The 25,938-nt window shown below is 34.3% G+C and overlaps 1 protein-coding gene across 1 annotated transcript in view; it reads right to left on the bottom strand.

Moving 5' to 3' along the window:
- Positions 1-608: 608 nt before the first annotated feature.
- The window catches only part of LOC142357808 (uncharacterized), a gene marked incomplete at its 3' end in the record, with an annotated part of 38,224 nt that continues 12,894 nt past the window's right edge, over positions 609-25,938 (bottom strand). The window contains exons 4-12 of the mRNA XM_075409331.1: positions 23,224-23,388; positions 19,505-19,615; positions 14,276-14,308; positions 14,175-14,195; positions 13,922-14,095; positions 13,043-13,192; positions 10,612-10,716; positions 9,106-9,444; positions 609-764 (exon numbers count right to left, since the gene is read on the bottom strand). Coding sequence (XP_075265446.1) covers positions 609-764; positions 9,106-9,444; positions 10,612-10,716; positions 13,043-13,192; positions 13,922-14,095; positions 14,175-14,195; positions 14,276-14,308; positions 19,505-19,615; positions 23,224-23,388 — 1,254 coding nt within the window. The remainder of the gene's footprint in view (positions 765-9,105; positions 9,445-10,611; positions 10,717-13,042; positions 13,193-13,921; positions 14,096-14,174; positions 14,196-14,275; positions 14,309-19,504; positions 19,616-23,223; positions 23,389-25,938) is intronic.

Genomic DNA, 25,938 nt, shown 5'->3' with positions numbered 1-25,938 from the left:
TTTTTTCGAAAAAAAAAGAAAAGAATTACCCAATTTTTCTCCTTTTTTCTCCTTTTTGGTCATATTGCTCCCTACTCTCAAAAAAAGTCCTGTTCTGGTCCTATACCACATTTTTGGCGTTGAATGAAGGCTCAATTGAACACATTTTGAGGGGAAAACTATGGCTTTTCGGCTTCCACAGCGTTTTCTCGCAAGTTTTAATTGAAATTTTTTTTCTTTACTTGTTGTTCTTTTTGTAACCGCATAAAATTGCTTAGGTGAAAAAGTTTTCAAAACTATGGTTAAAAATTGTTCCAAAAATTTTTTTGCGACAATCGAAATTATGCAAAACAATGGTGGAAATTATATGAGAGATTTGTTGAAAATAGGGAAAAAGATGTAAGCAATGTGATGCCAGTCACTGAAAATTATAATCTTCATTAAAATTCATGCGCAAGACAAACTCTGAAAGTTTAGCAAATCAAACTTCTTAAGAGAACTACTTAAGATTCATCAGCTGAAACTTTTTCTGCTGCTTTCTGTGCAGTTTTTGTATAATTTCTAAGCAATATGTATGAAATTTTACGAAAACAAGGTTAACCAACCGAGAAATATAAAAGTTAACCAACCTTGTTCAGTTGAGAGAGAGGTGGTTACCAGAGTGATAATGACATTGATGAGTTCTGAAAAGGATCTGTTAGTGAGTTGAAACTGCAATTCAAGACCATCGGACGAGCTGGCGACTAGCGCAATTTGGTTTTCTTCGTCAGTGATGTTGCCAGGCACTAGAACAGTGGCATTTTTTTAAATGTGGTTTCATTATCAGCTTTTTTTATTGCAAATGGTCTTTTATCTGCCAACGGAAATGAGGCTTTGCTAGCTCCTCAGGTTGAGGTCTCAGACTCAAGCCAGCTCTGCTCAGACTATCTTCAGACTACTGTGGCAGACCGAAATGACCTCTGATCAGATTTTGGTGCGACCATTTCTTTTTGCGACTTTTGTGCGACTGTAGCCAGACCAATCCAGACCCAACAGGCCTCTGATCAGACCTTAGTGCAACCATTTTTTGTGCAAATTTTGTGCGATCGAAAAATTTTACGCGACTTTAGGGCAGCCAATATTTTAGTGCGACTTTCGTGCGGACGAGTCAATTGGTGCGACCCCGGGTCATCGATCAAACAACTTTCTTGGATTTCGTACTAGGTCGTATATGATTCTTAGTAACCGTACTAGGTCATATATGATTTGTATGATTTCATTTCTTGGTAGTCATACAAGGATCATACAAAAAATACAACCTACTCTCAAAATGCTTCAATCGCTATGCTCTTGGTTACTGATACGAAAAAAAAATAACAATCAAAGATGCATAAAGGGTAGAAAAAAATTTTTTTCTTTGTAATCATACTAGGTCATATATGATTTGTATGATTTCTTAGTACTCATACAAGGATCATACAAAAATTTTCAAATGATGCCTCCCACATTAAAAAAATGCAATGAGTTTCACAAGCAACAAATAAAACCATATATGGCACTTTTTTTTGTAAAAAAGCAAAAAATGAGAAAAAAATTCTTTGTAATCATACTAGGTCATATATGATTTGTATGGTTTCATACAAGGATCATATGATTTTGATCTCATACAAGGATCGCACACTTTTTCAAGCGTGTTTTTTTTCGTTTCATGAATGGTCCTTCTATGATTTCTTGGATTTCATGCTAGGGTCTTATATGAAAACTTGGATTTCATACAAGGATCATATATGATTTCTTTGGTTTCATATAAAGATCATATATGATTTCTTTGATCTCATACAAGGATCATACACTTTTTTAAGCGTTTTTTTTTGTTTCATGAATGGTCCATCTACGATTTCTTGGATTTCATGCTAGGGTCATATATGAAAGCTTGGATTTCATACAAGTATCATATATGATTTCTTCGGTTTCATACAAAGATCATATATGATTTCCTTGATCTCATACAAGGATCATACACCTTTTCAAGCGTGTATTCTTGCTTTTCTTGAATGCTTTTCTTGAATTGTTCATCTATGATTTCTTGGATTTCATGCTAGGATCATGTATGAAAACTTGGATTTCATACAAGGATCATAAAAAGATTTCTTTGGTTTCATACTAGGATCGTAATAAGAAATCAAGTATGGACAGTATGAAATCATATATGATCCTTGTATGAACTCAAAGAAACTTCAACCCGGGACCCTTAAGCGAACAAGACCTGTTATGCGACTTCAATGATACTTTCGTGCGACCAAAACTTATATTAAAATATTCAAATTGTATCACGCTCAATTCAACTGGTCATGGCCTATTATGTATCCAGCCAGCAAGAAATGTACCACCCTTGTAAGATGTTAAACTACTGATAGTAATAGGGCAAAAATAACGAACGTATCATTTTGGTTCTTTCCTGTTAGAATAGCGTAAACTATGTGGTTAATCACACCTTTAGCTCACATTAATTTAATTAATTGTTCCGACCCCTCTTGAGGGGGGATGAACTATTTAATCAAATGGTTTTTTTATTCAGACAATTTTGACCGATCGATATATTCATCGTAGAGAGTTGCGAGTGGTATCATTAAAGAGCCCCTCCAGCGTAGAATATGGAATAGAAAGAATTTTTTGAATTTCGTTTTTTAAAGGGATTTATGGGGTTTTGAAGTTTTTAAAGGGAGTCATGGGGGTTTGAATAATAGACGGATTTCCGTTGTTTCCCTGCACATTTTCCGGAATTTTGCCTAAAATTTTGGTCAATTTTGCTGAAATTTGTGAAAATTGGTAACAATAGTACTGCTGATTCTGTTTTTAGAGACAAAATATTTTTTTGATTTTTTTATTCTAATTTTTTGGCTGAAATTTTGGCTAAATATTTAAAAATTCATCCTTTTTCATTAAAAAAATTGCCCGAAATAGGCTATTTTAGTCCACTTTGATTAAGTTTGCCGGAAGTACACACCAAAAAACAACAAACCTGACCTTTGCAATTTTGCAATACACAAAGAGAGCTAGTTTTCCTTACACTTTCATTGAGAGTCGTCTAGAATCAAACTTTGCCGTTTTCTGCTAACTTTACTCCATGATTCTCAAAAACGCAACATTTATTTTTGAAGTTGTAATTAAAAAATTATCGAGAACTTAAGCATTCAATACAATAGAGTGTTCTAAATGGATGAAGAGCAAAATCATGGCTGGTTTTGGTTCAATCTTGGAATCTTGGACTGTTATAATCCAAAAACATATCGGATTGTAATCAGTCGGTCTTTTTTTTAAAAAATTCGATCTTTTTTGTGTTAAGTTATGGTTTTCTAGCTTTGATTATGCGAGATTTTTTTTGATTTTTTAGTGTTGGCCATTTTTTCACGTTTTTTTCTCAGTTGGTCACATTATCACATTATTGACAGTTCACAAATAACATTAATGGCGCTCAAAATACGGCAAATCTGAACATATAAGAGTCCTGAAAGTTATAGACTATGGTTTTAACGGCTTCAAAACTCCTTTCTCCAAGAATTTAATTTATTTTTTTTACGATAGTTTTAATTAAGTTTTTACTTTGTGTTTTAAGTGGCAGGAAACTGACTGGATAATGACAAATCTCATTGTTTTTTTTGGAGGGATAAATGAGCTTTTATAGTGATATTAGTAGTCAGCTGATGGCTTTCATGACTTTGAAAACATTTTTTTCCAAGAACAAAAAAAACTCTTTTTAACTTTGTTTAACTTCGCATTTTTGATCTTTTTCGTCAATTTGTTACCTGGTGTCATTAACTAGAAGTACAAATAACATAATTGTAAACGACGGAATTCTCAATTTTTCAAAACGTATTTATTAAGAAGAATTATTTATGAATTTACTGGCTTCGACACGGGTATTCCGCAAAAAAGTAAACTAAATTTTGATTTTATCTATATTTGGCGTTCTTTTTGTAGACGTAAGACACACTCGGAATAATTACAGGTCCCCGGCGCTTCCTTTGGACGCATAGACGAACCTTTTTTTCAAATTTTCAGCTAACGGCTTTTGTGACGTTGAAAATAGTTACGTATTTTAGTGACTACAATAGTATTACGTAATTTTGCCATATTTCTCTTTTTTGTCTGCTTGTTACCTTGTCTCATCAATGAGAGGTTCTGTTCAAAATATTGGCGTTCAAAAACGCTCAATTGAACATGTTTTTAGGGGCAAAAAATGGCTTTACGGCTTCGACAGCGTTTTCTCGCAAGGTGTAATTGAGGTTTTTCTTTTCCCTGCTTGTCGTTCTTTTTTAACCGCTTTTTTTAAGGACAGATCTTAATGCCCTCCTATAGAGGTTTATACGATCATAAACAAGTCGGATGTTTTCAATTGTTATCTAACGGTTTTCATTACTTTGAAATTAATTGTTTTTTAAAAAAGCCAATTTTTTATCTTTGCTTTATTTTGTTCCTTTTGTCTAATTGTTACCAAGCTTTTTGATGGAGTGGTTCCATATCTTTTCTAGTGAAGTAAAAATTACTTTATTTGGTTTCAGTTTTATCCGACGCTATTTTGACTTTGTTAGTAAGTTTTTTTTTAAAAAATGTTCATAAAGTTTTGGATGTAACTAATGTTTGTTGTTATTATTGTTTGATTTTGTTGTTTGTCTTGAATTGTTTTCTTAATAATGACTGATTTCATCAATCTAATGCGGCATTTTTCACTGCACTGAGTGTTTTGCGTTGGAGACGATGTTTTTGTTGATGCACATTTCGTTTTGAGAAATACTCTTCCTCATTTGGTAGACAATTATACCAAAAATATGGATGAACTGGGTCGGAACTTTATGTGCGAACGCACATTACCGAGCCTCCTTGTCTCCATTCAGAGCTTTGTATTACCATTGTGCAGAATATCGAGCGACCATTGTCCAGACTACAGTCCTCGTTTTGGTTATGATCAGACTCCCATGCGATCGTTGTCCAGGCTATTGCGCGACCATTGTTCAAACTATAATCCGATTTTGGTCTCTCATCAGACCTCCTTGCGACCATGGTCCGGACTATGTCCAGACTTTGGTTTTTGATCAGGCCCGCTAGCGACTATTATCCAGACTATCACGCGACCGTAGCACTTCAGAGACCTATTATTTTGGTCGCCCAAATACCCTTGAATGCGACCCAAATCCGTCTTATCAGAGCTGGCTGGGGTCATGGACCTTGAATTAAGTCTATTTGGTTAGTTGATACTAAATAACTCATTTGGAAGTGAAATCTTTTGCAAGCGAATTTTTTTGCAAACGAAATATTACGAAAAGCCAAAATTCAAACTCATTTTAAGACAACTTGTGTTTGTAAGATATTGACAACTTTTTCTTCGAGCTGTAAAAAAATAAACCAAAGTTTCAATCAGCTATCGTTTTGGCTGTTAAACATATTTCCTTTTAGCTGGAAAAACATAACCAGGCAGAACCCGAATTTAAATTTTGCTGATTGAAGGCAAGCGATATCCTACTCCCTGAGGAAAATTTTACAGGAAGAAAATTTCAAACCCTAAAAAATCTTTTTTGACTATTTGTCCTCTTTTGAATATTTTAAACTGATTTTGACCACCCCTTTTAGGAGACAAGCTAGCATGCTACGAGTACCAAACTTAGCTTAGATTTTTCTGGCAAATCACAAATATTATTTAGAATATTGGTTCAACTGAAAACATATTTTTTAATGCAAGAAGCTTTTAGATTCTTGAAATTGCTCTTTTATTTGATCTGAAATAGCGTTGGGGGCAACTAACACAAAATAATTCAAAATAAAATAATATGCTTTTTCCTGAAAATCAATAAAATCAATAAAAAATTATTCAAAAGCAATAGGTTTTGCTGGCAACTTAAATTATTCAGAATAAACTGCGTTGAAACGCTTTAAAAACAATTTTTTTAAAACAAAATTGTTAAAATCTGTTTCTACACTAAAATATAAATATTTGACAAAAACGGTTTTTAAAAGAATGATAACTTATTTTACTGCAGGAATTAAGCAAATGTTCGATAAACATTTGCATAAACAACTAAAAGAAAATAATTCGCAATAAAATCATATGCTTTTTCCTGAAAATCAGTAAAATCAATTAAAAAATTGTTAAAAGCAATAGTTTTTGCTGGTAACTTAAATTAATCAGTATAAACTGCAATGAAACGCTTTAAAAACAATTTTTTTGAAATAATTGTTAAAATCTGTTTCTGCACTAAAATTTAATTTGACAAAATCAGTTTATAAACGGGCGATAACTAAGTTTACTGCAGGAATTAAGCAAATGATCGATAAACAACTGCAAAATTTAAAAAGAATATGGAAGAAATTGCCGCTTTTTTCTTGTAGTTGAGTCGTTGTTACCTCTTTAATTCCTTTATTTTTAATTAATTAGTTGTTTTTAAATCACTCTTAATTTTATTTTTTTCTTTCGTAAACAGAGCAGATTTTTTCAGCCAAGGCCATTACGTATTACATTGCATTGTGGTTCAAAGTAGACAGTGTTTCCGAAAAAGGGAACTGCAAAGTTTCTAAAGGACCATCAAATTAGTTTTGAAATCCGTTTTGAAAACTTAAACAAGGGCGAGGTTAACATTGAAGGGAAGGGAAAATTATCTTTTAATAAACTAAAATACGTTGACTGTCATTCCGTGTTCAAATATTATATGCAATTTTTATGTGCAATATATGCAATATTATCGATTCTTTTTTATCTTTCTGGTTGTAAGATTTGCTCTTAGTCTTTTTTTTCGCTTTCTTTTGTCAATGCCTGAAAAAATGCCTGAGTTATTTGAAACCATTTACCAGACACAATTGTAATTAAAATAGTCAACTGCCTGGAGGGAACAATCCTTAGGGTAGTTCAACTCCTTAAAAGTGTCCCAGAAAACAATGCAAAAAGCTTTTGAGGATAGAAGTGGTTGAAAAAAGACCTCGATTAAATATTTGTTATGAATACAAATAAAGATATACTTTTAATAGAAAAAGAACCGAGTTTAGAGTTGAACAATGATTTTAGTTTTTATCAAAATTAGGTTATCCAATTTTTCAAAACTGAGAGCTATATTAGTTCTCCATTGTGTTAAAAAAAATTTATTATGTTTGTCCGATAACACGTGACTGGAATCATGTTGCTGATTAAGCCTTTAGTCTTCATTTTGTGCAAACTAATGATTTCATTGAAGAGGTTAGTTTGATTTCTCTCTGATTTCTTTGAAAACTATATTCGTGAAATCAAAATTAAACATTTCATAAACTGATAGCAGAATGTTCTATTTGACAAAGTTTTCAGTTGACTCGAACTTTCTTTGAAAACCAATTATACAATAAACTCTTAGAAAAACCAGTTTAATGCTGCATTGACATCCCTTAATTACTTTTTATTTCAGTTTGAACAGATTGTTGTCTCATCAACAAAGAGAATAGTTTTACTAATATTAACACACTCCGAAAGGTCATTGATATATATATATATATATATATATATATATATATATATATATATATATATATATATATATATATATATATATATATATATATATATATTAAAAGTAAAGGTGGACCCAAAAACGATTCATCGAGAACGATTCTGTCAATATTTTGTTGTATTAGATGAGACAGAGTTGATTTCAACATATTGCTGTTTGTTGTCGAGAGAATTTTCAAATAAATCTAAATAATATCACGAAAAACGCAAATTTCTTTTTTTTTGAAATATAAATGGGCATAATTTATTGTTTCAAAAGTTTTCTTCCGGTCCAAAAACGACCGTTTGCCAAAATTTTTTCATCTGGAATATTTCAGATATTTCCTCATGGAATTCAGAAGAGCATAAATAAATGATGCGTTAGATCTAAATCCAAACTGTTCTTTGCAAATATTATACATTCAGATTTTTCAACGTTTGTAGATTTTTGTTTTAAGCTTTCAAGGACCCAAGAGGTTTGAGCAGTTTTTGACGTTGATTCACATGGACTTTAAGAGTGCAGTTTTACTCGCAAAAACGAGTAAATTAGGATTCTGACACAAAAATGGTTATGTGACAAGATTTTGGCATTAATGTTGCAAGATTAGGCAAAATGTTGCAAGAACCCTTCAGATCTGCACAAAATCAGACAAGGCAAAACCATTCAATTTCGACTGGGTTGGTGATTGTAAACTCCCCAGGTCGAGATGGTGAGACAGAATAGAGCTCTGATAAGACCATCTTCAAGCATTCATATGTTCTCGGTGCTCTCCAAATACGTGGTCTGCAAAACTTTTCGACCGCACTTTTGTCTGAAAAATGGTCTGGAACTTGTCTTATCAGAGGTCATTTTTGTATGTGACACTCTAGTCAGAGGCAGTTTAAAGTACACACTAGTCTGATCAGAGGCAGATTCAAGGACACACTAGTCCGATCAGAGGGCAAGTCAAGCAAAGTTTTTTTTTTACTGACAGATGTTGTTTCCAATAGGAGTCAACAATACAGCAGCATTCTGATCAGAACCCATATTTGTAATCACCGTAAGTTAAGACGTTTTTTTAATACAAAGTTGTCTAAGTTCATCTATTCAGTTAAACCCATGTATTTATGACATGCTCTGTAAAATATTCTTGTTTCTGCACTTGGGCTCTCTACTCATATGCAATACTTTTAGATTTGGCTTTTCCTTAGATGAATATGGGTTTGAAACATCAATATCCTTGAAATAAATGTATTATTGCGATATTTGTTCATGTTCAAAATCATTCTCTGATCAGATAATTTTGAACTCACTTTAGTCTAATAAGAGGCAACTTCGGGCGCACTTTAGTCTGATCAGAGGCGATTTTGAGCGCAAGTCAGTCTGATGAGAGGGGGATTCGAGCGCATACTAGTCTGATCAAGGGGCTATTTTCATGCGCACAGTAGTCTGATCAGAAGAGGTTTTCGTGCGTAATTTAAGCGCAGACGGAGCCTCGAGCCTAATCAGAGGTCAACACAGACTGGACGGTCTCATCAGAGACCATTTTGGTCCGGACTTCAACCTGGGTTACGGCTTGCATAACTATGGCTAGGCAAAAACGCAGAATTGTGACTGCATAATTATCTAGATGAATTTGATCATTTACAGTGAAAAACTGCACCTGTAACGGCTTCAGTGACCAGACTTGTGTTTTCCACACGTTCTCCCTGCGAAGTAATTCCAGATATTACAACCTTGTATCGGAATCCAGATGTCAAATTCTGCAGCTCAGCCGATGTTCCCAAACCGATTGTCGTGTTTATAAACATTTGAGCCAGCTCTTGAGTGAAGAGAGAGGTCAAAAGGTCACTGATCTCAAAGGTTACTTCTATGTTGATAGCATCGATAGCGTCAGAGGATCTTCGAAATCGACGTTTGTCATCTGTCAGGAAAGAATCCCAAGATAGTTTGACAGCTGTTGGAGTGGGGCTGTGCGCGAAAGCATTTGAGCTCTTGTCAGCTGCAACGAAAATCAATCACACTATTCAATGTTGTTAAGTTCACGCGAATAAAACTGGTACATTGTTACGTTTCCTGTAGCAAGTTCGACCCCCCTACATCTCAAAGAAAACAAATCCATATAAAAAAAACTTAACAGTAGGTGTTATCACAAATTCATTATTGAATTAAACATAAATCAAAGTTAAAAGAAGTCAAAAAATTTTAAACAGCCAAAAACATGAGTTTCAGCAGGAATCAGCTAAAATGTAATGTTACTGGGATCATCTTAGACATTTTATAATTTGACAAAAGGTTTAATAAACAGATGAGAAAAACTAAACAAAAAAACAAAAGTGAGGGGAATATATTTTTTTCAGAAATGAAACAATACAATTACAAGTGAAAATCAAAAGATCAATAATTTTTCAGGAAATTGAACTGTATGTATATGCAATGAAACCCTGTCAATGTTAAGACGTAGTAAAATAAAAACTGAACAACGGTTAAAATTCACAAAATCTTATATTTCGTTACAAAATTTTGAGGAAAAAAAGCAAAACAGAAGTCAAAAGACCATATGTGAAAAGAATACCTCTAAAATCCAAAAATTAAAATCTAAATCTTTATCATTTTGAATAATTACGATGAAACCATCAATAGCCAGGGTATCACTGCATGGCTACTAAAATACGGAGAGGTTGTAAATAGTAACATAATTTAGCAACAATTACCGAAATGGGCAAGAACAAAAAATATGGTGAGCATGCAGTTCCTCCTCCACTAAAATTGGGGTCGGAACAATTACCTTCCTAATCTCACAATTTTTAGCGGAGGTATTGCTAATTTCATAAATTTCTATTGCAATCAGATATAATGATTTGGTTTATCACTAATTATTCACTTTGAATTTCAACACCGATTGTTCAGGTGTTGGTATGAGTTACCGACAAGAAAAAACAAATGCTCCAAATTACAACCATTCTTGTTCGGTATTTAAAATGAAACACTTGTTGCTGCTGTTTTTCATATATGCGGAAGCTTCCCAGCTTCGTTTTCTAGGTTTTTATAAAACTCAGGCTAACACCGTCGTTGCACTGAAAAACGGACAGTAATAGAGTCAAAATGTTACAAAACTACATAATCTACTGAGAAAGATCCTCAAAGGTAGCAATTTAGTGTATCTTACTTGCTTGAAATAGAACAAACTGATTGTCCCCAATTCGTCCATAACTTTCGATGATGACTTCAAATTCGTAAAAGTTCCCAGCTGTCAAATTGTCCAGCAAATGAACTGAAAACAAAAGTTGTACTCATGTTTACTGTTCTTAAAATCGTTTGTATGCCTGTAGCAAACCACCCAAATAAATATAATTCATTCATTCATTCATTCAAGTGTACTCCAATCCAGACAAATCGGTGGTTACGTGCGACAACGCGGTGGTCAACTAGTCGAAAAGCGTTAAAGTCTCAGTTAGAATTTTGCCTATCAAAACCAACGTTGCAATTTTGAAGAAAAATGTTTTTTTTAGATCAATTTTTGCTGTGACAAAAATTTAAAAATAATAATTCTGACCCTGTTACAAAAATTTCAGTAGATTTTTTTTCCATTTAAAAGCAGTCATGAATCGACAATACGAATCACGGATTATATAAGCTCAGCTCAATATCCTGATATTAGTTTGCACTCGTTACAGAACCCGCAATCCCAACTCACTCAAAAAATTTAATTACAATCAATTTTGCTAACTTTTTCATGATTTTCTAAAATTTTATTTCAACATGTCTCCGATAGCTCAGATTGTTCGACATTTTCCTCTGCATTTCTGAGTAAACCTAGAATTTATTATAAGATCATTATTTTAACACCAAAAACCACACATTTCAAATTTTACCCAATCATATTAAAGCTACGGACTTCATGCGCTGTAACACAGTTAGCTGCAACACAAAACCGTTTTAATTTATTTACTCAATGCAACAAGAGCAATCTTTTATAACTATTGTTTTATTTATGTCCACATTAAAAGCTTTGAGATTTGTTTTTGCAATTCCAGGGTCCAGATTTTTGGAGGAGAAGTCAACAACTTTTTATCCCAATTACCATCAATCCAAAAAGTTACTAATTGTTAATAATCAAAACATAATTTAAACCAATTCAACAATTAACCATAACCGAAAGCCACATCAAAATTTGTTTTTGTATGTTTCAGCCTCCCCCAGGGTGTTGATGCCCATAATTACAAACTACGTGTTGCTATATAGCAAATTTTTAAGTGTAAATAGCAAGAGAGCTTGGGGGCGTATAAGATATATGTCCATGAATCTTTAAAGCATGATCGCTAGAAAAATTTACAGGTCTGTACTGTAAGATATTGTACCAATTTCCATTTTCTTACAAAATCCTACAGGATAGATATGAGTGTAAGGTAGAGGCGTCATCACACGATAGGCGTCATCTCTTGCATTAGTCCTGTGATATTGGTGTTGGTATGCAAAACTCTGGCAATTCTGCGTCCATTGCAGAACTGATAATTATTTAACTTTTTTTATTGACAATGTCAATGCAGCCAGAACTGCTGAGTAGCCAAGGGTTGCTCACAATAGTACCAATTAAATTTTGATCTCCGGCACAATAACTTCAAAGAAAACGTTCGAAACTTGATTTATGATAGGTGATTTCTGTTCTCCCTCTTTGTGGAAAGTTACATTGTTTTGATCAGTTTTGATAAATGGCATATCTAAACTTTAAATACACTTTGTTTACATTAAAAAATAACTAATACATTGACAAGTTTTGTCCTTGATGTCATTGACGTCATATTTTCCTTTTATCATTTAAAGTTCTTGTGGGAAAATACCGAACTTGTAAGATTTCGTAACTAAAAGCCCTCCAAGATAGCCGGTGATAATAAGCAACATCTTTCAAGATTAATGGTTAAAAAAGAAAGATTTTATCTGGTGGGCTCTTATAATGATCGGCGTGAGAGTTTGACTAGTGATGCTAAAACAAGTTACTTTTGTTCCTGGTGGTTTTTGAAAAAGATTCTTTATCTGTTTTTTTTTTCATTTCTGAATTTATCCAATTGAAATTTCGAAAAAAAATCGTCTCAGGTGACAGCCAGGCCAACGGAATTAAATTAGTTTTGTAACAGTTACGTTTGTTTTTTTCAAAACTTGATAAAAACGTAAGTTGGTTTGAAGTGTTTTTTAGAAAAACAATTGATTCAGGAGGCCAGTTTTTTTGGTGTTCAACGTACACAACCCAGTTATTTTTTCTTAATCAGAAAAATGTAAATTATGTCAATTACTAGCCTTGAGCTAAAAGGAGCGCCAAACTCCGCAAACTCTTAAGGTTGAAAGACTTTTTTTAATTTCTTAAAAAAAATCAACATGTTTTTGCACAACGAAGATCAGTTCAGGGCGCAGTCAATCGATATCAGTACAAAATTTATTTCCCATTATTTCATAGCAATATGTGAACAAGTTTGTGCGCATTTTTCGCCCTATTGATATATAAAGACATATTTTGTGTATAGGTTTGTAAAATTCATCCGAATCCTATAGAATGTCAACGGGAGTTACTTTCTTTCAAAAAACGGGTTTAAATTCAAACTCACATTTATCGGTCGTGTTGAGGAAGTTGTCTTCGTTGAGATACAAGATGAATGAAGTGTAGTAATCAGTATTGGTGCTCCAGGTGATATTGATCACGCCTGGACTGATTGTCTCAAAAGTCATATCCTCACTGAATGATGGCACTGGAGATACTGCAAAACATACTAGAATAAAATAAAACTAAGAAAAGTGATTGGATTCTAGATAAATGTCGACATAATTTCCTTCACTCTTGTAACAATTTTAAAAAGGAGTGTTTTTCCCTTTACCAAATTATCGGTTATGTCATTTGCTCTTATTTTTTCGCCAGTTTAACTCAAACCCGTACCCTCTACTTGGTCGCTTTTTTGTTTTCCTAAATTTTGCTTTTTTGTGTTTACTCTACCATTAAATTTGAGTACTTTTCTGGTGGCTAGCAGCATAGAAGTTCCTGTGAGAAAGTGCAATGAAGCACTGCTTCTTCAGTGCGTCAATAAGCAGTTTCAAATATGGTCAGCTAAAAATGAGTTAAATAAAAAATGATAATTGCATGACTTTCCGGAATTTTAACACTCGCTCGTAGAATATTGTGTTACTATTGCGGGTCATAACGAATGTCAGGATATATTTGACACACTTAGGGCGCCTGCTAACTTTTCAGCTACTTTTGCTCGATCGTTTTAACTGTTATCGCCAGTATCGCCACTCTTAGTCAGAATTTGAAGATTGTTTTTGCAAGATTTCGTTAGAAACAAAAAGTTTTCAGACCATGCTCGGTTTGGACACAACTAACCGTTACACCTTTGTTTTAGTCTATGGAACTTCAATCAACTCAATCCCCCCTCCCCTCCATTGAACTTATTAAAATATTGACGAAACAAAGGCAGTCCTATAATACTTACGACAGTAGGTAGCTCTGGGGTTACAGTCAACTTCCCACCCTTTTCCATTGAGACAGAACAGATTCTCTGAACCATCTGGGCTCTGAGCGCATTTTGAATAAGCCTTTCCTCCAGAAGTGAAAGGAAATGAACAGGTTTCAGAAAAATTGACACTCGGACAAACGTCGCATTCACCTGTTGGATGACATGACATGATTGACATGATACAATGTTTGAATCAAGATTGGGAATAGCATCCGAAAGATCAACTTACCCAGGGCATCTGGAAACTGTGCTGAAATTTGAGAAAAAAATTTCAAATGAGATCAAAAAGGACATAGCGAAATAATCAAAAGAGTGAAAGTATTTTCTTACTGTAGGTGTCGGCGATCAGCGCAGAATCGTTCCCTTAAAATCAACTCACACTGTTAATTATGCATTTCATTACGTTCAAATGATCTATTCGAGAGTGCGGGTTTGTAGTTTCTTAAATTAAATTGAGTGATTGCATTACTATGTGTGTGTTTGAGTGATCGTTTGTTTGTTTGTTTGCGCGCGCGCGCGTGTGTTTGTGTGTGTGTGTGTGTGTGTGTGTGTGTGTATGTGTGTGTATGCGTTTGTGTGTTTGTGTTGTCTGTTTGAGTGTGTCTGGGACAGACATTTGATAAAATGCGACCCTTTGAAACCCATTGAAAAATTGACGAAACTCCTTGAAATTTTTTTTGTGGTCAATACATTTTTTCAAAGTTGTGCAAACATTTTTTATAGAAGTTATGCTTAACGTTCAGCGATTTTCTCCCAGCCAAAAAAGTTTTCTTCAACAAAGTTAAATAATGATTGCTCCAAATTTATCCTATTAAAGTTATTTCATCATAATTGGGCAAACTTTGGGCAACCTGAGTACAGGCTTTGCGCGCACTTTTTAAACTTTTACCAAGCTTATTTGTTTTTTACTCACTTTGAGCAACTTTTTTTACGGTACTCCGGCACTTGAACTCAGTTTTGAAAACGGGTTTTGGGTTCTTCAAAAATATGATTCTTCTTCTTTAATTTCCTTTATGTCGTTTATTACTGACAGACTTCACGTGTTTGATATTTAAAAAAATTACGAATTCAAATTGAAAAAAATTGAACAAGCTCGATTTTTTCACCTACGTTCATTCGGCCTGAGGGCTCAATTACTTCAACTTAACTCCGCTGTGATCCACTTTAAACGAAAGTTGATAATTGACACTTTGTTATGCAGTTTTGTATTGAGATAAGCATAGCAATTGAGTTGCAGGCTCTGACCACAGAAAATTTTCAATGCAAATTCCAGCGCAAAGTCTACAACAAACACCAGTGATTTGCACCGTGAGTCAATAAAAACTAATGGCTGACTCTTCGTGTACAGCACTGCTGAGTATTTTTTTAAACAAAAAAAATCAGTTTTTTAGTGCATGAGATGATAATTATCTTCAACATGGTTGCATTTAGCACACAACGAACCTGAAAAAACTGACGCCAACAATGAAAACGTACAAGAAAGACAACAAAAGACCCGGGTTGGGCTCCCAGTGAATCCATCGATGGATCATAGAACTTTCATAAAAAGTCCATCAATAGGTCATCGATGGTTCCTTACCACTTTTTCTCTGATCATGGAAAATCCAGGGAAGGTTCTATGATTTGGGTCATAGAAAATCTATCAACGGGATTTCACTGAATCACAGAAAATCTATCAACGGGATTTCACTGGGTCATAGAGCGCTCATCGATAGGATTTCACTGATCATAGAAAAACCATCAAACTGGTCAAAAATTGGTCAGAAAAACGTCAAAAGTAGGTCCAAAAATCATCATACATAAGTCTGAAAAACATTCAAATTGGTCCAAAAAGGGGATTACACAAAAAAATGCCAAATTGGCCAAAAAGAGATTAATACTATATACCTTCCTGAAACATAAACCGACGGCAGGCCGAACCAATATACAAACAATCAATCGAGGATCCAAATGAAGTTATGGAATGCAATAGACATACTCGACTGCCCATATTAGTAAATGATGAGAACTCAAGTGATTAAAGTTCTGCAGGCATAGAATTACTGGGCGGAAAACACTCAAAGACTTGTGTGACCCCAAACGTTTACATCAGAGTTGAAGCAAAAGGAAGACGAGATGAATCGCAAAAAACCACACGCAACAATAAACATGTTGCCAAAAGAGTTGTAAAAGATGACGCAGGAAGTTTTTGATAGACCAATAAAAACAACCGTTTTCGTTCTTTATCTGAATAGGCAAAAAATCACAGTGTAAAAGTCAATTTCCAGGGAAAGTATCAAGTTTACCTGCAAGTCAACGCCGTAATCCAATTATTTTACATGATAAAAAATGAATAATAAAAATTTGGAAATAAAGGCGAATAAATATCCGAATATCAAAAAATTCAGATCTTCTTCAGATCAAAATTTGATCTGTCCGATAACTTAAATCAGCAACTGATTCTAAATTACTAGAAAAATCATTCCGTGAAAACAAATACCAGCTGCTCAAAATAAACAACTGATTCGGCCGATTTCAAAAAACTTGAGCCCTAGTGGAGAGCAGGAGCAGTTTTATTTAAGAACGTTAGATTTACAATCACCATAGTTTAGTTAAATCTATATTCAGATAACACTCTCAACCAAAATTTTAACATATCAAAAAGTGATATGTAGAGCACATAGAGATTCAAGGCAGAATTTTATTGACTGACTGAAAATGTTGTCGAATTCAAAAAAAAATATTTTGTGGCCAGAGCCTGCAACTCAATTGCTATGTTTCTCGCAGCAGTACAAAACTGCCTAACGAAGTGTCAACTATCAACTGTCATTTAAGGTGAAACACAACTGAATTAAGTTGAAGTAACTGAGCCCTCATGTGGAATGAACGTCTTTGACAAAAATCAATTTTGGTTATACTTTCAACCTGAATCGGACACAAAAATTGTTTTCAGTCTTTTAAACGAGAACCTCGTAGTGAGTAGATTGAGATTAGAGGACAACCCAACTGTAGACTGAAATTGTCTAAAAAGATTAGATGACAAAAAAAATTTCCGTTTGAATTAATAATAAAACCAGCAAAAAGAAAGAGTGGTGAGTAGCGTCACAAGATTCCTCTCATAGAACACTAGAAACAAAATTGCAGCATTTTTATTTTTAAAAACACTTACAATTTTCGAAAAACCACCTTTATTCCGGTTAGCACTGCATCATTTTATTGAATTTATTCCGCAGTTAGAACATATATACTACTCTTCTAACCAACTCCTCAAAATTTTTTGATCAAAAGAAGACGGGATTCTTTTAATAAATCTAAGCAACCGTTTGCAAAAGCAAAATAAATAAACCAATTCAATGAAGAGTTAGATACAAGAGCAACACTTCAGCGACAACATTGTGAATGCTGTAGGAAAGAGCATTGCATTTTTTTTCTAATTTTTGTGAAAATTGATATGCAGCGTCATCGGGTTAGAATTGATTGGAGCACTTTGTCTATTGAGTAGTTGCAGCATAAATAATGCAAAAACAGTTTACAATTGTTGTTACAAGTCATGCTGCCTCACTTTCAGTATTGAAGAGACATGGATCCAACAAATCTAACAACAGCACACTAACAAGTTGGATAGATAGTTCAACGATTTTTGAAATTATAATAGAGCAGCTGCAACGTACAAATATATGTCTCGTTGACTATGTTTCCTTCGACCTTTAAAAAAGTCTGCCCGCACAATTAATTATTTTGAGAAATTTTATGGTAAGGTTAGAGCTAACAAAAATAGCAAAACTACTTTTTAACTGAGAAAAATATATATCGAAAATGGGAAGCACAACGCTCATATTTTAGCACCATTAATTTTCAGGTACCATAGATGACACCAAATTTTTTTCCTCTAACTCTTAGTTTAACAAAAATAAATCATGTAATTAATCGAGAAAAACCATTTTGATCGAATACATTGTGATATCAGTCAATTAACTATAGGCGAAATGCAACTCAAAATGCAACGCAATTCAAAGATCCTATTGACCTGAAATCTTAACTAATGACAAAAACTTTTCTTACAGTGAAGCAATCAACAAAAGAGACAGATCTAATGACTCACTTGTTCCATCAAGCGTTACTCGATAAACTGAAACACCGGAAACATCTTACATTGACGGTAAGACAGCAATCGAATGCATGCACCCTAACGCTCTCAACTTGATTGTAAGATGCCCTCCAACTTCGCTTTGCCAAAGATTTATTAAAAAGTATTACTCGAAAGACTTTTACAACGACACATGTAAAGAAGAGCAGTTCAAACAAGTGAACCATAATGTACAGAACTGTGGACTGGACTTAAGTGTTAAGGCAAAATTTGCGTCCGTAAATGACGAATGACGAAATGAAAAAAAAGTTTTTGTCTAGGAATTTTGCAGTAGCCATCCAGAATATTGTGTACGACATACATGTTCATACACACCTGAAGAACATATATGAACAAAGATATCCTGGCAAAATTTGCATAGTGTAACCCAAGTATCAAGTTCGGTCAATACTCAAAATCTGTTTTACAAAAAAATTAAACAAAACAAAAATCAAAGAAAACTGATTAATTTTTGAAGGACCCAAATTTATTGATCATGATGTATTTTTTCTAGCATGTTCGGATGGCTGTGCAAAACTCTGGCAGATGTTTTCGATCATGCAAACAGAAAAAGGAACTATAATTGTCTCGAAAACGCCTGCTTCTAATAGTTGTACCAAGCAATATAAATCTACCAAATAGAAAGTGAAATCGGCCCACAAGTCACTTCTTTTGTAAGTGAAACAAATTAGATATGACTAAAGCGCGATCTAACGGTCACGGCGAGAATGGAATAGTTGAAATTATATTTTGAATATTAGGAGGGCCGTTAGCCATCATAGAAAAGCAGCCAAAGACAAAATAGAAATGAAATCAACAAAAAACTAAAAAAAAACTGAGACTGAGAAGGCAAAAAATGTTAACATTTGAGGCTCAATTCAATTGAAAACAAAAACACGCTATTCATTAACAGTACTTCTGAACTCTATTTAAAATTATAATCACACAAAAATATTGAAAAAAAATTCAGATATGGTCAGATTTGGGTAGAGCGACATGGGAACTGAATCCCGGACTAAACGAACAAACTGATACTGAAATACAACTTTGATAAACAAGAAGAACCGCCGTAAAAATGAGCCAATGATTAAAGTAAACGAAAACTTCCAAAGACACATATCAAAGAGATTGATACGATTTGCAGTGCGACCAAAAAACAACTAATAATGAATGAAGTCCTAGCTCTATCCGTCCCACGAACAGAAGCACCGCTTTAACCGAAACTGGCACAATTTCTAAATAACAAGCAATCAAAGGACGATATATATATATATATATATATATATATATATATATATATATATATATATATATATATATATGTGTGTGTGTGTGTGTGTGTGTGTGTGTGTGCGTGTGTGTGTAAGTGTGTGTATGTGTGTGTGTGTGTGTGTTTGTGTGTGTGTGTGTGTGTGTGTGTGTCTGTGTGTGTGGGTGTGTGTGTGTGTACTTACAGTTTCTAATATTAATCGATAAACCATCAGCAATGTAGTCTCCTCTCGTAGGCACAATTGTCACAGTGTAGGAATCGCACAAGTTCAAGTTATCCACAATCACGCTCACAACTGAAAACAAATTCTATGATCCTCCCCCTGTTCGCTGTTCGCAATAAGTAATTTTACTATCCAGGTTTAGGCCTCGACTTATGAAAAGACTATGCTGGACTCAAACAGCCCATGAAAAGACTTTAGCTGGACCTAATCGTTCACCTAGACTTTGGCACGACCAAAACTATTGTTGCTGGACTTTTGCTCGACCTAAAAAGTTTACACTCGAGCCACAAAATTTACATTTGCACTGAGAAATGACCATTGCTTACAACGTAGTTAACGGGTTTTACCATACAAATTTCAATGTTCCTTATATTTTCTCGAAAAACGAACTATGCTATTATAGATATATTTGAAAAAACGATTTTTAGAACCAAATGAACTCAATCATAACACACTGAACTCATTGCTGATGAAATGGCGATTGTTAGAGCTTTGTTAACTAGTTGAATTCAGCCAAAAATTTTCGCTATATTGTTTAGTTGCGAAAACTAATTTATATTAAGAAATGAATAAGTCTTAAGATTTTTTTGGCGAAATTCCACCTGTTTTTCGAAGGTGGACTGCTTGTTGCAAAGCTAGTTTGGTGTTGCTGGTAGGTTTTACACATCTACAAAAAGAACTTTAGAAAAATTAACTGTTATTAATCCCACAAAATGCGATCCTCGACTCTTGAAAAGACCATGCTCGACCTAAAAAGACCTTGCTAGACTTAAGTTTGCTATGAAAAGACCTTATCTAGACCATGAAAAGACTTTACATTGACTTTGGTTAGGAGCTGAACTGTGTATTTATAGCCAATAATGGACCGCCTACTAGAATTATAAAGTCTTTTCATAAGTCGAGGTCTAAACCTAGGTAGTTGGACCTCAGAACTTGAATTGAACAAGTCCCAACAAAACAGTTCCAGACAAAACAACCCAGGACAACGCAGTCCCAAATCGCAAAATCTTCGCAAGCAAAACGGTCCCAGACAAAATAGTCCCAAATAAAGTACTGAAACAATTGTAAATATAATCTACAAGCAATTGAAAATAATAATCTATAAATTAAGCTGCTGAACTCATTGTTTTAGGATTGATAGGAATCAGAATTTAAGCAAAAACTTGTGTCAAAATATATTGTTTGGAAAATGTATTTTGTGATCAGCTTAATTTTTGTTCAAACAAATACAATCATATGAATAACTTGAGAGTTTCTTTTTTAAATTATGTGCATATGTTTGTCTGTATATTTAGATCGAACTATTTTGTCTGGGACTGTTTTGTCTGTTTTCTTGAGTTTATTTTGTCTGGGACAGTTTTGTGTGGGAATATTCTGCTATTTGGGACTGTTTTGTCTAGGACTGTCTTGCTTGTTCACCAAATTGAATGCCCCAACAATCAAACAAAACTCCAGAATCAGTTCCGATTACCTGCTGGGAAATCATTTCTAGGCATGCATTCGCACCACAAAAGTTAAAAGCGTGTCATATCTACTAAATTGTATATAGCACACTACAAAAAACAAGTTTTTTTCATTTTTTGACACACAAGTTGTTATTAAGTTTAAAGTAGATGTTACTGTATATAACTCTTGAAATCGGTACATCAAGATACTGATATGTTAATTTTTTATACATCGTTCCGTAGAGCCTTGATTATCAGCGTCCATTAGAAGCTAATACAGATCTGAATACAGACCTAAGTACACGTTAAGACAAGGTAAATTTCACTTAAATTTTTTGTGGATTTGCCTTGCAAAATTGTGAGAAATTGTTCATGATTTATATAATTAAAGTCCCAATGCTGAAGAAAACGAATGCAATCACAGCACATTTTTGAATTCAAATGCCCGTGTTGCTATCCATCAAAATGTGGCAGAAAAACTTTGTTATTTTTTCATCATTTCTGTAAGTCTCCTATTCTATGAAACTATATCATACTCTGCAGTTTAATTTTTCTAATTATAATAATAAAACCAATTAGGGGCTGTAAAATTAATACAAGATTATAATTTTAGTTTTTCTTTCATTTTTTTTCTGGTAAACTTTTTCTGGTAACAGTGAAAAAAGGATGAATGAAATAATTTTTGCGCTGCGGAAAAATTTTTACATAGTATTTCACATTAGTCTCATTATGGTTTTTTTCTTTTGAACAAATCTATATCCTAATATTATAATTTAAGATGTTTGAGAGGCAGCAAACTTTTCAAGATTTTCTCTCATCATGAAATAAAAGTTTATTGTAGCATCGAAGCTAATATTGTCCTTCAGCAAGACAAAATGTTTCGCGCGTACTTAAAGCATAAAAACAACAAAATTAGAAGCTTATAAAGCTGCTGAAATGAACACAGTTTTTTTAAAAGAATTACCTGTTTTTTTTGGTAAAATTACTAATTTATCAGCATACAATTTTTTCATGCAAACTAACTGGCTTTTCACGTAGAGACTGTGTAACTTTTTCAAGTGTAAGACGAGTCTCTTATTTTGCATTTTGAGCTCCAGATAAAATTTGAAAAAATATTTATAGCTGGATGAGTAATGGAACAGAAACGAAGTGACTATAGTTAACTACAGAAAAGAAAAAATAATAAAAATGTCTATAATTGGATATCAATCCATATTTTGAAAATGAACCACCAAATATTTACGAAACCAGTTTTCAAATAATTACGCGTATACTTGCGTCCAGTGAATAATAAAAAAAACATACATCCATTTCTGATCAGATTCCTGCATTTTTTGCTCTCTCAGACCAACTCTTGCGAGGTTTACTTATGAAAAAACCGTAGTTGGCCGATATTGGTTGGTAAAGGACCGTTATTGACCAATAAGGAGTTTTAAATAATTGAATTTATTAAGGGATTTTTTTTCTAAAACGTTGCTGATCCTAAGAAAGTGCAGCAGTTATTTGGTTAAAAAGACTCATGAAAAAAGCTTTTGATCGAACGTATTAGCTATTAAATAACCATGAGTCGACCATTGTCATGACCATAGGCAAGCTTTATTTGCGAATGAAAAGAACAATAGTCAAAGACCCAAGTTTGACCTACCAAAAACCAGGGGTCAACTTATGCGAAGGCGGAGGGTCAACTTATGAAAAGCCGTGTGTTGACTTAAGAACAGATCCCCTTGATAATCATCAAACGTGTTTTTTTAAATAAAATGTAGTTATAAGTTTTGCCTGAGCTTTGAATACCGCTAAACAAGAAATTTTCTGCGCGGAAAATAATTTAACATTTTCAATCTTGACACCTTTGAATAATTTGAAAAAATTTGGGAAAATTTCGTCAAGCTAGGTAGAATCTTGTAAAATAAGTTGAAGAAAAAATCACTTGATTGATTTCAATTGATGGATAAATATAACACCACATCCAGCTTTTGCCAATTTCCTTAATTACTCTCTAATGCTCGTCAAGGATCGCAATTTTATCAGAAGAAAAAACGAAGAAAAACACTGTCAACAACTTTAACTATGAATAAGACCGTGGGTCGACTTATAAAAAAACCTTTGGATCTAGGTCTCTTGTGTTTTCGACTGCATATTTTAGGTAGAAAACTACTTACCCGCCTCCTCAACTATATAAGTTTTTTTCATATGCTCGACTTCTCATAACTGATAGGAATATAAAAACTACCGTACACTCTTTGTCAGCCGAAGTTTTTGAGAACAATTGTCCGTTGAGAAGAACATTGTAGCTGTCTTCTTGCGTCACATTGATGAAAGCTGGACTCGCTCTCCATATCAACCTGCATACTGATGACGTCACGAAAGAGAAGCTCAAATCGACTGGAGTTAGGCCCATAGCTAAAAAATCTACACTCTAATCAAGGTCTAGACATGTGGAAAGATCGTCTTCTACCAATAATAGACCATAATTGACGGGGCCGTCAAAAAAAATTTCCTTCGCAGGACTGTCCTTGCCCCATACCACTCATGAAAAGATATTGATTCGGCTAAAAAATATCCTCGTTTCATGCTGGAACTTAAACCACTGTCCTTGACATTGGCAGAAACCAAAGCTTTCACCTCAAGCTTGGCTCGACCATTAAAGTTGTATTGGCTTTAGAAGGCTGAAAATCTTATAGCGGTTCATTATATTTAGGTTACAAAATATAAAATTTTTCGGGCGTGGTGTGGTTCCTGAGGTAAGCTCATTACTTAAAAAGTTAGGCACAGGACCCACGGCTGTAAAAATTTTCGGGACAGACCAATTTTTTTTATCAAAAAATTTTCTCTTGTCTTGTGAAAGGAATCCTCTAGACTTTTTAGAATTATATTCGGTACTGAAATTCAGGTCAAAATTTAACACCTTGATTTCGTAATTTTTTTGTCAACTCCAGGTCTCGACTGGGGTATCAGTTAAATTTATGAAACTAAATCCCCACTTCTTAAAATAATCAAGAGTTTTGGAAAATGTACGCTATTACAATCCCTGGTAGAGCAAATTTTACCCTAGTTGAGAAAATTGAACAAAAACGACGCAAGAAATGTTCGGTAGTTTCGGTTTTCTACGTAAGAAATGGTCGGCATGATTGGTTTGTTCGGTATGTTTGGTTTCAAATGTGCGAAATTGTCGGTATGTTCGGTCTGGAACGTAAGAAAGCCGCGGTATGTTCGGTTTAGCGAAATTCAGTACCAGGTTTGGTAAATTTGGTTTCAAACGTAAAAAATTGTCGTTCGTATGTTTAATAACCAACAAAATCGAAAACGATGATACCGTCGAAAAAATCGTAAGGCTTTCGTCGTTTTTGGCAAGAAAAATCTAGAATTCACCCTCATAGGTGCTCACTGATGTAGAAGTCCTCCACCCAAAATATGTTAGAGTCAAACCGTACATACCCAGATGGTGGTATAGACCAAGCAGAGCCACGGATATACTCTAGGAAATACAGAGCAGACCATGTGAAAGATTAAAGAGAATAGGCAGATCCTCGGTCGAACCACTTTAAAAATGCAGAAAGAAACACTTCCCAGGTTAAGGTGCAGACCCAAATTGCTTTATAATCAGACCCAATCAAGCCGACACCCGTGTGTTCCACGACCGAAATTACAGGGTCTGGACGGAAGTTCGAGCGCACTACAGTCTGGATCATGGTCTGGAGTTGGTCTGCTCAGACGTCAATTTGTTCCGAAAAGCCTGATCATAGGCGTAATCGAGCGCACTTGAGTCTGATCATAAACGGTTTGTGCGCAATTGGTTCTGATCAGAAGTGCATTCGAGCGCACTTGAGTCTGATCATAAGTGATTCGAACGCAATTGGGTCTAATCAAGGTCCAATTCGAATGCATTATTTTTTTGTTTTTCTTTACTGAGAGATGTTCGCTCTGCCAAGAGGCAACAATAAAGCAGCGTTCTGATCAGGCACTCATCTAAATTCCGATGGTTCTGATCAGGAAAAGGAGTCCAGCTGATAGAAAAGGCCGGTCCCCTTTGATTAACAGGAGACCACGTTGTTTTTATGGAAAGCTGTCTAAACCCATCCATTGAGTCAAAAATATACACTAAACAGTACACTAATTATAATTTATTCGGAACAGTTGGGTTTCGATTTCTTTAGCAATACTTTTATAGTTGGTTTTTCCTTTGATGAATTAAATACTTCAAACATCAGTTTTTATGAAATGAATATATTATAGCAAAATTAATAGATTTTTTCATAAGTAAAATCTCTCTGTGATTAGACTATATCGAGCGCATTTGAGTCTGATCAAAACCCCTTAGAGCGCACTTCAGTCTGATCATAGTCTGATTAAGGTCTGGGCAATGGTCTGAATTTGAGTCTGGACCATTGTATGAAGATGATCTGATCAGAACGCCTTCCGTCTGAAAAGTCTGATCAGAGACCTTCTGTGTCTGAAAAGTCTGATAAGAAGTAACTTGGGTCTGGAAAGTCTGATCAGAGTAATTTCCGTCTGGAAAGTCTGATCAGAGATAATTTCGGTCTGGAAAGTCTGATCAGACAAAAATTTGGGTCAGGACCTCAGTCTGGGCTTTTTATACCTATAATTTATGTGTTGCTTTTGTAGGCTGAACTTTTCTCACTACTTTTAACGGAATAGAATCTGATGTAAGAACAACGCAGTTTTTGGAAATAAAATCGGTGTGTTTCCTTAACATCTAACATACATGCCGGCTGCCAAAGATCACAGCTAAATTAATCTATAATGGCAAAATTTTTGAAGCCACGATCTCTCTTTTGAAAAAAATCAAGAGCATTTTGGGAATATACGCAATTCAAATCCTGCATCGAGTAATAATTGCTTAAAAATTGTGATCATATGAATTTCAAATAGTATATTCCCACTCAGGATGAGGTCCTCTACCCAAATGACTCAGAACAAAGAGACCCAAAA

The sequence above is a fragment of the Convolutriloba macropyga genome, unplaced genomic scaffold (genome assembly GCF_964194025.1).
Source record: "Convolutriloba macropyga unplaced genomic scaffold, txConMacr16.3 SCAFFOLD_1510, whole genome shotgun sequence".
Taxonomy (NCBI): Eukaryota; Metazoa; Xenacoelomorpha; order Acoela; family Convolutidae; genus Convolutriloba; species Convolutriloba macropyga.
The sequence above is the reverse complement of the archived record's forward strand: the minus strand, read 5'-3'. Positions and strand labels throughout refer to the sequence as shown.